This window comes from Panthera tigris, chromosome A3 (assembly GCF_018350195.1).
Source record: "Panthera tigris isolate Pti1 chromosome A3, P.tigris_Pti1_mat1.1, whole genome shotgun sequence".
Taxonomy (NCBI): domain Eukaryota; kingdom Metazoa; phylum Chordata; class Mammalia; order Carnivora; family Felidae; genus Panthera; species Panthera tigris.
This window is the reverse complement of record NC_056662.1, coordinates 116052083-116068310: the sequence shown is the minus strand read 5'-3', so window position 1 is coordinate 116068310 and position 16228 is coordinate 116052083. Positions and strand designations below refer to the sequence as shown.

The 16228-nt window shown below is 39.3% G+C and overlaps 1 protein-coding gene across 8 annotated transcripts in view; it reads left to right on the top strand.

Moving 5' to 3' along the window:
• The window catches only part of CLIP4 (CAP-Gly domain containing linker protein family member 4), an 86450-nt gene extending 70785 nt beyond the window's left edge, over positions 1-15665 (top strand). For 6 of the 8 annotated variants that reach the window (XM_007088851.2, XM_042982243.1, XM_007088850.2 and 3 more), the window contains 2 exons: positions 4136-4208; positions 9554-9897. In XM_007088851.2, the coding sequence (XP_007088913.1) occupies positions 4136-4208; positions 9554-9875 (395 nt within the window). In that variant the 3' untranslated portion in view covers positions 9876-9897. Of the gene's footprint in view, positions 1-4135; positions 4209-9553; positions 9898-12564; positions 12755-14716; positions 14938-14981 lie in introns of those variants that run through there. The other 2 variants (XR_006215944.1, XR_006215945.1) reach the window with 2 other exon arrangements.
• The last annotated feature ends 563 nt before the right edge of the window (positions 15666-16228 follow it).

The window sequence follows — 16228 nt, the reverse complement described above, 5'->3', positions numbered from 1 at the left end:
GAAGTCATGTGATTTTTTTTCTTTCTCTGACTAATTTCACTTAGTGTAATACCCTCCAGTTCCATCCACGTAGTTGCAAATGGCAAGATTTCATTCTTTTTGATTGCCGAGTCATACTCCATTGTGTATATATATACCACATCTTCTTTGTTCATCCATCGGTGGACATTTGGGTTCTTTCCATACTTTGGCTATTGTTGATAGTGCTGCTGTAAACATGGGGGTGCATGTGTCCCTTCGAAACACCACACCTGTATCCCTTGGATAAATGCCTAGTAGTGCAATTGCTGGGTCATAGGGTAGTTCTAGTTTTAGTTTTTTGAGGAACCTCCATACTGTTTTCCAGAGTGGCTGCACCAGCTTGCATTCCCACAATCTGTATATTTTCTTTGGTGAATTGTTCATTCTGGTCTTCTGCTCATTTACATATTGTGTTCATTATTTTCTTACTGTTGAGTTTTAAGAGTTCTTTGTATATTTTGAATGCTAGACCTTTATTAGAATGTGTTTTGCATATCTTTTCTCTAGTCTGTGGCTTGTCTTTTCATTGTCTTAACAGTCTACACCAGGGTAGAAGTTTTTAGTTTTAGTAAAGTCCAACTTAACATTTTTTTTCATGGATTATGCTTTTGGTGTTGTATGTGAAATGTCATTGTTAAACTCAAGTTCATCCTGATTTTCTCCTGTGTTATCTTTTTAGGAGTTTTATAGTTTTGTGTTTCCCATGTAGATCTATGATACATGGAGTTAGTTTTTGTGAAAGGTGTGAAGTCTGTCTGGATTCTTTTTTTTTTTTTTTTTTTTTTTGCATATTTTAGGACTGTTTGTTAAAAAGTCTATCCTTTCTCCATTGAATTGCCTCTTCTCTTTTGTCAAAGATCAGTTGACTGTGTGAGTCTATTTCTGGGCTCTCTCTTCTGTTCCACTGATCTGTTATCTTTTACTAATACCACGTTGTCTTAATTAATGGAGCTTTATAGTAATTCATCAAGTTTGGTAGTGTCAGTCTTCATGGTCTTCTCCCATAACATTATGCTGGTTATACTGTGCCTTTTGCCTCTCCATATAAACTTTCCAATTAGTTGATATCCACAAAACAATTTGTTGGGATTTTGATTGGGATTGCATTAATTATATAGATCACATTGAGAAGAACTATCATCTTAACAATATTGAGTCTTCCTATCCATGAACATTGAATCCATTTATTTAGATCTTATTTGTTTTTTTTATTAGAGTTTTATAATATTCCTCATATAGATTTTGTAAATGTTTTATTAGATTTATACCTAAATATTTCATTTTTTTGGTGTTAATGTAAATTGTATTGCTTTTTAAATAATTCTTTTTACATTATATCAGCTTTCTTTTGGTCAAATAATTGCTTTTCTATTAGTTGTCTTATAACTTTTCTACATCCTATGCTTTTGGAATACTTTCTAAATAGAATATGGTTGGATTTCACTTGTTAAAAAAATATGGTTTGACAATGTTTTCCTTTTAACCTGAGAGTTTCACCTAATTACATTTATTGTAAATACTCATATATTTGGATTTATTTATGCTGTTTTCAATTTTTTCAATTTTTATACTTGTTTTTCTTTCTTGACTTTATTCTAGTTACATTTCTGTCCTTTTTTTTCATTCCATTCTGTACTTGAATGAAAGTTGTGAACATACTTCTTAGTAATTACTATAGGTGCTTTGACATACATACCTAGCAAAGTCTACAGTTAGGCATTATATGTACTCTTTTCCAAATGACAGAGAATCCTTAGAAACTGAGTTATTCATCTATTTGATTTCCCCCACAAATTTTGCATTATTATAATAGCTTTTTTAAAGTTTATTTATTTTGAGAGAGAAAGAGAGCAAATGGGGGAGCGACAGAGAGTGGAGATGAGAATCCACGCTCAGTGTGGAGCCCTATGTGGGGTTCCATCTCCAAACTGTGAGATCATGGCCTGAGCCAAAATCAAGAGCCAGACGCTTAACCAACTGAGCTACCCAGGGACCCCTATTTATAATGGGTTCTTTAGTATAATTAATAACCAATATTTAATCTGCTCATGTATTTACCAGTGTCATTAATCTTCAGAACTTTAACTTGGGATATTCCACTCCTACCACGTGTATATTTTTTGAAATTTCTTTTAGAAAGTGTCTGTCTCTCATGTTTTTGTCTTTTATAATAATAGTTTTATTGGGTAAAAGTAAAAATTGGTGAAAATTTGAGTTTGAGAGATGTTTTCTCGTTGCACATTGACAATATAATTTTACTATTTTCTATCTGTCACTTTTTTTGTGAAGTCTGTGAGTCTATCTAATCTATACTGTTGTAGGTAATTTGTCTTTCTTTTTGATTGCTGTTAAAGATCTTCTCTGTTTCCTTTGTGTTGTACGGTTTCACTATGACGTGTCTAGAGGGAGATTTCTTTTCATCCTGTTTGCTGTCATGGGTCTTCCTGGATCTGGGAATTACTATCTTTGATAAATTCTGTAGAACTCTTGTCTGCATACTTAAAAAATATTTCCTCCTTCTACCTCTTTATTATCTCCTTTGGAAGCTCTGATGAGTAGTGTGGTAGACTTTCCCATGCCTCTTTCATATTTTTCACATTTTAGTCTCTCTGGACTGCATTCTAGACAACTTCAGCTCTGTCTTCATGTTTCCTGATTCTTTCTTCAACCATGTTTATTATGCTGTTTAATCCACCCACAAAGTTTTTAGTTACAAAATTTGCATTTCTTGTTTCCTTTTCACAACTGTTTTGTTGTCACTTATTTTTGCTTGTTATTTCCCCATGTTTTTTCTTTTATCTCTTTAAACATTTGAAATATTGTTATCTTTTATGTTAAGTAGTTTCATATCTGAAGTCTTCATGTGTCTGATTCTGCCATCTGTTTCTGTGAATCTAGCTTATGGTACTTTCTTTACTTGGGAGTTTTGTGATTTATTATTGTGAGATGCTTATTTTACTCAGAATTTAATGTACAGGAATTCTTTGAGGCCTGGGTTCATGCCTCCAGAGAAGATTGTGTGTTCTTCTGCCAGTTACTCCTGGAGGCACTGACAACCCGGGACTACTTTAATTTACAGTCCTTGCAGTTTTTCTTTTTATTACACAGATAAAATTTGGCTTATCACAGATTTTGAAGGGAGGAAATTTTGCTGCCTTCTGAGCATTAAGGTGGACACAAGTGCTTTGTTTTATCTTTGTCAGATGGTATTTCATTTTGTTTCTCGTTTAACCTTACACTGAGGGTGAGCTGGTTGGGATCCACGTTTTAACAGAGAGTCTAGCATTAGAATCCCCATCTTCTTAGGCCCTGGGCTTTATGCCCTTTCCCATCTCTGGTGCAGCCAGTAAGGCAGAAGCCAAAATTCTCTAGAAGTTAGTGGCAATCCTGTGACACAAGGTGATAGATTGCTTTTGTGCTTGGTTACTTCTCATGTGCTCTCTGTTTGGTTGTTGGTCTCCCTGAAATTTGCCTTTGTATCAGCTCAGTAATATATATATATTTTAAGTACAGTTGTTTAAAATTATACTCGCTTCAGCTGAGAGATTGATTCAGCACATCTGCTTGCCATAGCTTTCCAGAACTGGAAATCTTACATTTTTTTAAAAACATCTTTTTAAAAATGTACATTTCATGAAATCTTTTTTTTTTTTTTAATAATTCTGTCATTGGGGATGCCAAGAATCGTAAACTCTGAAATTTGTTCAGTATTTTATAAATGGAATATATTTAGTGATAGTGTTTTTAAAGCATTTTAACCTTTATGTGATTTATCAAGATGATAAATATTTGAGTAAAAAGATTCAGCTTTATCATTACACAGTTTTATTTGGTTTTCAAGAAATTTTATAATAGAAATCTCCAAATGTAATGTCATGATCTTAACTTATTGATACAAATATGCATAGTTTGATGAGAAAGGTAAGATAAAAATTCATCAAAAAATCTAAACCACTGTTATATTCTGTATGTACTTATTTTCTTTGCTTTCTGTTCCCGAAGAAACATTGGGTAGACTAGAACACCTGTAGAAGGAATGATAAAAGATAACTTTTAATGAGGACTGCAAATTTGTGATTTATCTTTCCTCTTTGACCTTAACTTTGACATTTAGGTTTTAGGAGAAGTTTCAGTACGACTTCTGCTTCTTCCCAGAAAGAGATTAACAGAAGAAATGCTTTTGCCAAGTGAGTATTAAGAAGATTTAGAAAAACACTTTTCAAGATGAACATGACAGGATTCTGTGAAGAAAGAAAATAGATTTTGTATCTTTTACATTGCTCGGTAGAATTTTAGCACTTAGGAGAAAAGGTGTGAGTATATTGAGGAGAGTCCTCCCTCTCACCCTCACAAGCTCAATTAAAAATGTCACTAGTGACTCAGAGTGGTATACTGCATTTATTTTCAGAGGGGTTTAGTACTGTTAATAAGACTTAGAGGAATTTATATTTTGTGTTATCATAGGGTGGATTGATTTTAAACTGTTTACTTAGAGACTTGAGTTAATATTTTTGGCAACACAGGAAAGAAATGTCAGGTCTTTCTGCATAAAGTGATCTTACTGCTATTTTAAAAAATACTCCTACTTCCTCTAGTAGAGTATACTGCTCAAAATGGTTTTTTTTTGTTGTTGTTTCTTTATAGAATCTTTTTTTCCTTTTTCATTTCTATTTATTTCCTTCAGACCCACTTTACTCTCTTGAATATTTTTCTGACACTTTTGGGAACTTTTTTTCTTTTAGAGGAATATAAGCCTCTTCTAGATTGAATGGGTTAAGGAGTTTTGTTTTTTGTTTTTTTTTTAATTCTTCCAATTAATCTGAAGACTGATGACCGGGGCTGTGTATGTATTGGGGTGGGGTCGGGGTGGGGTGGGGAAAGGAAAATGGTCTGAGTGAGTAGGGAAGTGCGCAATCTTGCTTGGGTGTGGTGCTCTGGAAGCCACTAGAAATGGCGCCCAGGCACTGGACTGTGGCAGTGAACTGAGCACCAAGCAGGCAGTTTATGTAATAATCTGGTGAGAAGTTACAGGGGGTGTCACAAGGATGGCAGATGTCACTTGCCAACCTTGATTGTCCCACGACAGTGCTAGGTATTGTTTAGCAGAAGTGGCCAGGGTTTCTGTTTTTTTTCTTTCCATAAAACCTTCACCAATTTTGAGAATGTTGAAATTGGTCTCCTCACTTGAGTAGCTGAGAGAGTTTAGGGCCGTGACTCTCTGTTCCAGTTTCTTGAAGACATCCAAGCCTTCTTAGGCAGAATGGAAGAAATACCAGGAAGAGGCCACCTGGATATAAAGGACTCTCAGGGGGGCGAGGACAGGGGGAGTGTCAGAGGCCATGTGCAATGCTGGGGGTTGGAGAGCACAATGTCCAGGGAAGCGAGGGAAGGAGGAGAAATCTGAACCACGGGCTTACGCAGCAGGTATGGGTTTACACACCAGATAATGTCTGACATGAGGGGAGAACATTCGTACCTCTCTTTGTTTTCTATAAAAATAAAAAGAAATGAAGCTTTACTGATACTTTGTACAGATTGAGACTAGCGCCTGTTTAAAAAAAAAAAGAGAGAAATACACGTTTATTAAGGGTATAAAATCAATTTTTAAAATAATTTATTTTTGCTTATAGAGTACATGACTAAAATATTTGGTGGTTGCTCTTCTAAGGAACAAAAGAAAAACTTAGGGTGTTGACAGGTACTAGGAGCCCTGTCTCTGATCTTGGGGTAGGGGGAGATTAGAGCAACGGATGACCTTCTGTGGGCACAGAGTTGGTCGGGTGTTGTGTGTTATTAGGCTGGAAGCACGATGTATTCTGAAGACTGTGGGTTGAAAAATGAGTTTATTGAGATTCCCCATGCACTACCATTTTCTTGTTCATTCATATGGAAATAAATGATACTTCAGAAGAAACCTGGAAAATGTAGAGGTGATGAACATTCCTGGGGAGGAAACATGAAGGATTTGGGCAAAGGACATGCCTGCCCCACATGAGAGAGGAAGTGAGGAAAGGGAACAGGATCTGTTCTTCTGTGTCGTTTATTGAGTGACAGTGATGAATGCATTTCATTCAGAGGACAGAGTGATGGAGAGAGGGTCGAAGCAATTCTTCTGTCTTCAGAATTCTCTACCCCAAGAATGGGGGTAGAGGGAAAGGCGGCTTGGGATTTGAACCGGCACCACAGTGACCTGGTAGTCATGACGCGTCCAGCCTGCATCTGTCTCTCTTCTTTCACTCATTCCTGTCCTTGCAAGCTTCTTTCAGCCCCTCTCTGTGTTATCACAGCACGTCCTGTCTGTGGAATCCAGCCTATTGACACGGTTTATGCGGTCAGCTCACACGTGAATGTCTTTAGGCAGAACTCCCATAATCCAGTTTGCTGCGTGTTCCATTATTTCCATATCATCTGTTTGCATTTTCTGCCCGCCCCTTGAAGCTTCTCAGTTCTCAAACCCAGAATGAAGTCCACGTTCACTGGCACAGCATCTAAAGTCCTGCCAGCAGGCACAGCTCCTGTCTGTTTCTCCTGACTTCGTTCTCATGGTGACTTCCTCATAAGTGAGGCCTACGTGTCTTTTCCTCACTCAAGTATCTTCCCTGGCCCTTAAGGGAGGATAGAGTTCTTTCTCTTTTCTGCTCCTTCTGCACCATACACAGTCTTTATTGCAGTATTTATAACTATTTACTGACTATTCAGTAATAGTCCTAGAACCCAAGCCCGGGCCTGTCATTTCATACGTGGTCAATTAATGTTTTTGAATGAGTAAACAGAGCTCTGAAATGTACTGTAATTCTAAGTTTTGCACTTCCCAGAGCTTTTAGAACTTTGACATAAGTTGAATCAAATCATTCTTCTTAGAATGTTTAGTCTTTATCCAAACCATGAATTTTTGGTTTAGATCTTGAATTCGTGTATTCCTTCTTTCTTTTAAAACCTTTTTGATTATGAAAGTTGACTGTACAACATTTGAAAAATTATAAAAAGCTAAGTGCAGATAAAGATCATCTAGAATTTTATCACCTAGATGAGATTATTACTCCCATTTGGTGTATACTTTCCCAATTTTTTTTTCTAAAGCATGTATCTGAATTTTAAACAAAGATGGACAAATCATACTCTACATACCCTTTGAAAGCTTTTTCCCTTAATAAATCCCCCATTCTTTAACAGATTTCCTTAGTGTGGCTTTTGTAAGGTCTTAAAGACTGTCCTGTGATATGGAAACATTTTTATGGCATACAAATTAATTTAAAAAATCAAAATTTAACTAATAGTAGATGCCAAACTTTATATACATGTATTTGTTTCCTCCCCTTCCCACCCGTGTTTGTGTGTGTTCAGGTAAATATCCATTTTTATTTTCTTGTAGTTCTCTATTTTCTAACTTATGTATTTAGCTCTTTAATTTATTTGGAATTTATTTTAATATACAGTGAGTAGTAGGAATCATATTCTTTTTCCCCGAGATGACTTTTACAACACCCCTAGCTGAATGTTCACTCCTGTCCCACTGATGTGAAGTTTTCCTTTTTAATCACATAAGAAAAAAAATTGTGTGTGTTTTTCTCAGGTTTCTTTTCTGTGTCATATAAAAAGTACATTCTTCTGCCAGAGCCACATTGTTTATATTATTGTAACTTTAGAATTTAACATGACAGCTCTGTAAATCTTTGCTGTGTTAGTTTTCAATTTTGTCTTAATTATCAGCACCCATTCGTGGTTGTAAGAGCCTGGCCTTGGTGCCTGGACCAACTTGCACGTGAGCCCCATCTCTCCTCTTCACCATCATTAATTAAGCAAATAGCTTGATTTTTTTGAGCCTCAGATTTCTCCTCCATTCGAAGGGAGATCATCTCTAGGTCAGTGGTTGGGTGAGGTTGGATGAGATCACGAATGGGAAGTGTCTGGCACGCAGTGGGTGCTCAGGAAGTGAGAGCGTCATTTTTGTGTGGACTTTGGAGTGACTGTGTGTGGTTGCAGACAGTGTCCCTCTGGGGGTGAATTTGGGGAGAATCAACACATATGTGTTTCTCTCCAGGAACAAAGCTCTTTCGTTTATCTTTTGTATGTTCTTCAGTAAAGGTTTATACTTTTTCTAACAGGCACTATGTATTCTTTGTTAATTTTATCATTGTTATTTGTGCAGTTGGCATGATAAAGAATACTTTTTCCATTGTGTTTTCTAATTAGGATTCTATCCCGTAGTGGCAAGTGTGGCTCGGGACAAGTCTTTGGACTTGAGTTTTCTTACCCGTAAAATCTGAGTGCCCTCCCTTTCTTACAGGGTGGTTAATGGGAGGAAATGAGACGTTGTGTGTGATAGTATATTAGAAACTATAGACCGTGAAATACAACGGAGAATAGGTAGGACCCGGCCTCTGTTCACAGTCAGGCACTGTGCAGTTTTGGTAGCGGGTTCGCGTGGTCTCTGCTGTGGGGGCGGGAGAAGGGTTTGCTTTGAAGGAGAGGTGGTAGCAGACTGAGCATGCAAGGCCCCGCTGGTGCTGGTTTCAGGAAAACCGTTTGGAGAGGCCTCAGGTCACAGGGAACAAGACCTTAGTGGCATTTGCACTGTGAGTGAGTTTCAGGTCAGTTATTTCCCAGTGACAGAGAGGAAGCTGTGGGGCGGTACTGGCTCGAGGCCTGGCTGAGTTCCCTGTGTGGGTACGCAGTAGTGTCGTTATCAGGACAGCTCAGGGGCGGGTGCTGCGAGGCAGCACATTTTAAATCATGTTTTATAGAGAAAAGGAGAGGAGTCCTCCTCCCGGAAGCTAAGACCCTCCTTACTGTCAGTGGCAGGGAGGGTGGTAAACCCTTTGGTGTGACCAGAGTTCATTCACAGAAGATACATATACATTTATTTTATAAAGTTATAGAATAGCAGTTTTTAAACATTGTTTTCAGGTAAATAAATGTTTAAAAAGTAAATAAAAGGTCATTTTAATTTACTACAGTGCTAATGTTAGGTTCTTTTTTTTTTTTTTTTGGCTTTGATGATCAGTTAAATAGGTTATAAGTGTATTTTTTCTAGTTGCTATTTTATAGAAAGTATATATGTGTGTGTATGTATATTTAGAAATTGCTAGTGAGATCTTTTTTAATTAAATATTTTTTAATGTTTATTTATTTTTGAGAGAGCGAGCGAGCGAGGGAGGGGCCGAGAGAGAGGGAGACAGAATCCGAAGCAGGCTCCAGGCTCTGAGCTGTCAGCACAGAGCAGAGCCTGATGTGGGGCTCAAACTCGCAAACTGTGAGATCATGACCTGAGCCGAAGTCGGATGTTAACCGACTGAGCCACCCAGGAGCCCCGCCTAGTGAAATCTTCAATTCAGTTTAGGGTAGTATTAAAATAGCCAAGAGAAAACCATTTTAACTGTTGAACAAAAGTATATCCTCATATTGCTACTTAGAATAAAAGCAGCTTGTGAATGGATTGGGACCCTGGGGCGGGAAGGAACGTGACAGCGTGCGGCCGAGTGCGCGCACCGCTTGCGTACTGACGCTCTCCCCTGCTCCCCCCTTTGCGCAGATGGAAACCCGCGCTGCGCCGCAGCTGGAGCGGGGCCCCCACCACGGGCGGCGTGGAAGGGAGCGTGAAGCTGCACGAGGGCTCCCAGGTCCTTCTCACGAGCTCCAATGAGATGGGGACCGTTAGGTACGTGGGCCCCACGGACTTTGCATCAGGGATCTGGCTGGGACTGGAGCTTCGAAGCGCCAAGGGGAAGAATGACGGAGCGGTGGGAGACAAGCGCTATTTCACCTGTAAGCCGAACCACGGAGTCTTAGTTAGGCCGAGCAGAGTAACCTATCGGGGAATAAACGGGTCAAAGCTTGTGGATGAGAGCTGTTGAAGTATTAAATACTAAATACTAATACTGCTGAAGTATTAAATGAGCTCACGTACGTACATAGGATAAAGAGTCCACAGCAAATGGTTCAGTTATCTAGCCATTGTTCTAGATTTGAAAGTAGAGCTATCTTCTTAGGAACCATTCTAACAATTCGGAGAGACCCCTTTAAAAAGCTGTCTGAGCCGTGGGCATCACGATTCATTTAAAACAAGTTCAAAGTAAGCATTTTTAGAAGCTTTTGAAACTTTAGACCCAAGAACATTCTGAGACTTCGGGAAAAAATGGGTGCCGTTAGGTAACCGGCTGACGGTGTTTACTCTTTTGCTTTTGCACATAATCCCGGATTTTCCATATGCCATAGTTGTGAGGGTTTTCACAGGCTTTGGTTAACCTTTGACATTCACATGGCCTTTCTCTGTCAAGTGTTTTTGGAGATTTTCCTTCCGTACTAGGAAGGACAATGAGCGAATAGTAGCTCTGTGATTAGTGTAGTTTTCCTATTTTTTGTTGAACTGATTTGCCCTTCCAGGAAGGCCACATCCAGAGATCTGCTAGAGCCCTGGAGGTGGTGGGCCTCTCAGCCTTTGCCAGATGCAGAGATCTTCTTTCCTCACCCAGGGTCTCTAACCAGCTGATGAACAGGGGGTCTCCTTTCCTACCTTTCCTCTATACAAAGCGTGTAATCACACATTTTTCTTATGTATTGGCAACTGCCTCATCTGGATGAACTACAAAAAACCCATCATTAGATCTATGAATTCAAGTCACAATTGGAATTTTTTGCACATACTTGTCTAATTCCTTATTGGACATGTCTATAATAAAACACACGAAGCACTTTTAAAACGTAATGCACTTTCATCTTTGTGGAGAATTTGCCATTATTCTTTCCCGGGATATGAAAAACATTTAGAAAAAATTATATTTAAGAGAAGAGAGTAAATTAAGATGTGTTATGAAGCATATAATAGTTATTCATTTAAATGTTTATGATTTCTCGATGTTTTTTGGTTCTGTTCATAAAACTGGTGTTGTGTTTGCTATCACTGCTGTTTTTATATTTTCAGTCATTGCAGAATTCAGCCTATTACAAAACTACAGCCCTGTATCAGGTTTTTGTATTTCTTTTTGAGCACATGTTAACAAACTAGCCTTCAAAATAGAGTGATATAATGGAAAACGTTTGTGTCGTGGATATGTATTGACGTTTATGTCCTATGTGTATAAAGATTTATCTTTTATTGTAGATATTTAGACTTTAAACTACACAGAAATATCGGAACAGTTTATAAGATTAAAAGTATTCTTTAGAATGGAGCTCGCTTTGTGCTTAGAAATAATACGTTGAACTATTTTGCAATATACTATTTAAAAGCTAAATTCTGTTGCTTTGCTGCCTTTTTAAAAGTGTGGTATTTCAAATATTGCCAGAGCTATTTTCCTGATAGACATTTGCAAAGTATGGCTGCTTTATAATCAAGGAATATTTTTATTGATTAAAGAAAATGCCTGTATTGCAATTCAGAAGTAAACTTATTTTATTATACAGCTTATTTCTTTAAAACTCTATTTATACCTTAATATGAAATTCATGACTACTCTGAACTTGGGTGTCCATAATTCTTCCTGTTAAATATGAAACACCCTAAGTTAGAAACAGTAATGCCAACACTAAGGTCAGGGAAACGGTTGTTCTCATATTTAGATTAGGATTATTAAATCCATATAATGTGTATGTTTACATATACTATACATACAGATTAGGTGTTTTCATTTGTGTTTTGCTGATTAACTGTCATTCACAGTTCACTTCTTGAGCATTAATAAAAAGGGAAGCTGTTTTGGTTTTGGAATGTTATCTTGTCATTTACCCGACCTGCACAGCCCCTTCTCTTGGTGATTCAGAGCACACGGGTTCATCCTTCACTTGTTTTCATACCACTGTGACTTGGATTCGTCCCATCCTTCTAGTGTCTTCAAAAGTATCATGCTTTCGGGGCACCTGGGTGGCTCAGGCACTTGAGCGTCTGACTTCGGTTCAGGTCATGATCTCATGGCTTGTGGGTTCGAGCCTGCGTCAGGCCCTATGCAGACAGCTCAGAGCCTGGAGCCTGCTTCGGATTCTGTGTCTCCCTCTCTCTCCGCCCCTCTCCCGCTCACACTCTGTCTCTGTCTCTGTCTCTCTCTCTCAAACACAATAAAAAAAATTTTTTTTAAAGTATCATGCTTTCTACTAAGCAAGTAAAGTTGTGTTTTTATCCACCTTCCTGCTGTATCGTTTTGAAGGACAGAGAGCCATTTAAAAGAAGAAAGGGGTTTCTACAGTTTTCTAAAATTGCTTAACTTTCTTTTGTACCGGTGGGATTTCATTTGTTTATTTAGGGTAGGATAGAATATTTTGAACTTAGATTTAAAAAACATATAAATAATTACCTACATTCTTCTAAAAAACTTTATTTTTCATTTTAGGGTAATTTGGTGGGAATAGTTTTTAAGTGCTTAAAAGTGTTCGGATGCAGATGTTTGCGGACTCTGAACTTGGAGACGTGGCAGTCTTGTTCTGAGTGCCTTGTGCCCTCCTCTCTGAAACTGCATATGCCCTCTCGTGTTTTATTTTTCTCCTCAGCATTTGCCATCCTTGGTCACGCTCAACTTTCTGCTTAGCATTATTTCTCTCTTCCCTGACTAGATGGAGGGGTGGATTTTGACTGGTTCATTGCTCTATCCCTGACACCTGGAGTAATGCTTGGCGCCTAGTGGATGCTCAGTGAATGCTTATTGAATGAACAGAGGCAATGAAGGCCATCGACGGTTCAAAGTGGAGATGTTATCTAGCTGACTTCAGACAGGTGGCCTCGAGAGACCCGGCCGTGGAACAGGTAATTGTGCTGGGGAAGGAAGGAAAGAGGACAAGAAAGGTTAGAGTCACGGTAGTCCAACTTTCCCCCACAACAGTGACCTGCAGAAGATAGAAAGGAGCTGCTGGATAGGAGAAGGGGAGGGCACAGCAACAGGGTCCCCTGAGGCACCAGCCTGTGTGTTTTCCCTGGGGCGGGGAGGGGCTTTGAATTTCTAGTTGGATAGGATGGCAAGTCAGAGGATGGAGTAGCATGTATGGTCTGATGCCGAGTGTGCCCGACGTTGGTCCGTGGTGCCAAACGTTTTTACTCCAGGGTTTCGTTTCGGACCATTTAGAATACGTGATAGCATCATTTAGGCCGCACTGACCTATGGCTAGAGACCCAATGTATTAAGAATCCTTCTTAATTGAGAAATAGATCTAATAATTGTAACTACTCACTTGACAATTTTTATCTAAATGATTGACTCAGAGACCTAATAGGTATCACCACATTGCAAGCCAGGGGGAGAATTTTTTTATTCATGCCCTTTTTTTTTTCACTATACTTATAATACAAATACAGTAGTTAATACAAAACTCACATCATCACATATATTTTTAGTAATTATCTAATAATCTCCCTTGCTACATAGGCCCTTATTTACAGTGTCACATATAAAGCTGCTTGAACATACGACAGACTTTCCTAATGACGCTTGTGTGTAGGCTGAACGAGTTAAATCGGACATGTTAGGATTTTGTGATAAGCAGAACACGATACTTTTGCATAGGCAAAAAGAATTTCCTCTACCAAAATTTTTGCTAATGCTCCTTTCGCAGGAGGGGAAAAGAATTGGAGTTGATGGGCACATGTTACCCACGAGACTGTATTTTCTTTGTGCTTGGTAGAAATGGGCTGATTTTCTGCCTATGGCCTCTCCCTCGAGGAGAACACCAAGAGGTGTGGGAACCTTTTCTCCTCTTGTTCCTTTAGAATGTCTCAAGTGGGTGGAATCTTCATGCTGAAGCAGCAGCAAGCTTCAACATTTTCATCACATACTCTACAGTTCAGACAGGGCAGTGGGGTGCTCGCAGTAGTGCTGAGGGGGGGCAGGAAGTTCTGAATTAGTAAAAAATTAGGCGCTAGCTTAAAATAAAATGTTCCTAAAGACCACTAGTGTCATTTAAAAAGTGCTCACGAATCTGGCTTAAATTCAGCTCTAAAATTCTAAACGAATAGACCGGTGTGCTGCTTCTGTAGATATTGAGGGTATTGACCCACATGCACAGCCCTGGAGGAGTTTGGTCTCAGGGTTGGCTATTTTGTCAGAGTCGTTTGAATTGGATAGGTGAAATTAAATGGTCTCAGAAATCTACTTGGACTGCACTGGATTTGAGTTTTACTCATTTCTGGAGCGTAGGGGGTGTCAGTACCCAGATGCTGTGTCCTCATTGGCCCGAGCCAATCTCCTAGAGCTTAAGTTCTTTGAGCTCCAGCCCAACAGAACTGAGGCTGGCTTTCCTCGAACTAGACTTACTTTCTTCAGGACTGAACTGATTACTCTTCACATAACAAACCAGACTGGCAGAGAAATGAATCATGTTAAAACGATACACAAAGCTTCAAGCATTCTTTTTATTCTTGTTCTAAATATGACTTCTGAGATTCAGCTTAAATCTCAGTACGCAGGGCTACTGACATTGGCTGCCCCTGACAGTTCTCGTTATGAAGGAGAGGTGTTACTCTCCAATATCTTTGGAAAAAAATATCCTAAGATGGATTTTAAAATGAATCCTGATAGCCACAAAAAGTCCCATATCGATGGCAGGGAAAGTGAATTTTGCATTACAGATAACAGAGAAGAGTAAAGTGAAAAACGCCAGCCCCCTTTACTGACCCTGCTAGTGAAAGTGAATTTCTAATAAGAATTCCAATAGATTGTATGTATCAGTTTGAAGGATTGTGGTTTTCTCAAATCCTCCTGCCCCTTTCTTGAAGGGAATAGAGTTTAGGGAATAAAGAAGTCGCCTGGAGTTTCGGGAGGCCTCACTTCACACTGCCCGGTGTGTGGCCAAGGAGAGTCCAGCGTGATACTGTGCACTAGGCTCCTGTCTTGCATGAAACTTGACCAGCTGCTTATTGGTGCATATGCGTGCAAAAAGAATCTGCCTTTAACATTATTCTATTTCTTCCGAGAGCTGTGAAATACTGTACAAATATTATTTGAAATAATGCAAAAGTGTTAATTTTTTTTTCTCTCAAGGAGTAGAGGTACTAAGATGTAGAAAATTTGCCTGCCGTCTTCACAATTTCATCTTTCGGCGGGACATTTGAACTGGCTCTCTTTGGAGATTCCCTATTTCTAGACGCACTGTGAAGACATATTATCTGCAACAAGTTTCAAAGACTTGCTATCCAGTAACAGTAGGTGTGTCTGTAAACCTGAGAAGAGGGATTCTGTCCAATCCTCTGTAATTGGGAGAGCGGACTCCCGTTATCCTCGTTTAGGACCGCCTGACTCCGCAGACACCTCCTGGTCCCAAACTTGTGGCTTATTCTGGGCTTTGTTCTGTGGCTCTGGGAGTGGAGAGCGGGAGGTGCAAATTGGCAGTGGACAGGAAGTGCATCAGACCTATCGTGAAATATCGGGTGTGGCAAAAGAGAACCTTCCAAAGATAAGTTTTATGATTTTACTTTGCCAATAAGTCTGCAGTTGTAACAGACATTAAGGGAAGTGAGTGGTGTGGTGCCGAAGGCGTGAAGGTTGTTAAATGGACGTGATTCTCATAGTCCTGCTGCTTTCTTTCAGGAAACCACCCGATTAACTTTCTTCGCTAATTTTATGGTTTGCTAAAGAGATCTTTGAATAGAAAGAATAAACAGAACTGAGACTATAAACTTCTTTCTGGTCCGCTTCTGTATAAAGACTAAACGTAATTTGGCTTACTGGGATGACACACTGAATTAATTGGCCTTGGCTCCCAATGCATTAGGGGTCAAGGTGTCAAGGTTAATGAAAGGCATACACGTGTGCCCACACACCACTCCTTTCCTGTGGGTTTGGGGCCGGGTGTTGGGATTCGCCTCACACAGAGGTGAAGTCTCATATTGTTAAGTGAGAAAGTGAGGGTTCACCTAACTTGCTTGAGTCACAGGGGTTGGTAACTGCACCCGGGGCTCTTAGCTGCTGCCCGGTCTGCCTGCCATCTCTCAAGGAGGTGCTGAGAGCTAAACCAGCCAAAATATTATAATCATCTGAAGTTCTGTCAATCTGCTATTCACCTATATTGGCAGATATTAAAATGTAAACATTCTAGACTCTAGCAACATACACTAGTTGCTGAAGCTTAGTGGGAGTTCGTTTAATACGACTGTCTTTCAACTAATACCAGCTGACGTGCCTCTGAGCGAGCACTGGAGTGATGGCAGGATAAATAATTGTAATTGCTTTCAAGGAGGCAGTAGCCTTGGTAGATAGATGGAGTAAGGGAGATAGCTAGAGCGTGGGCA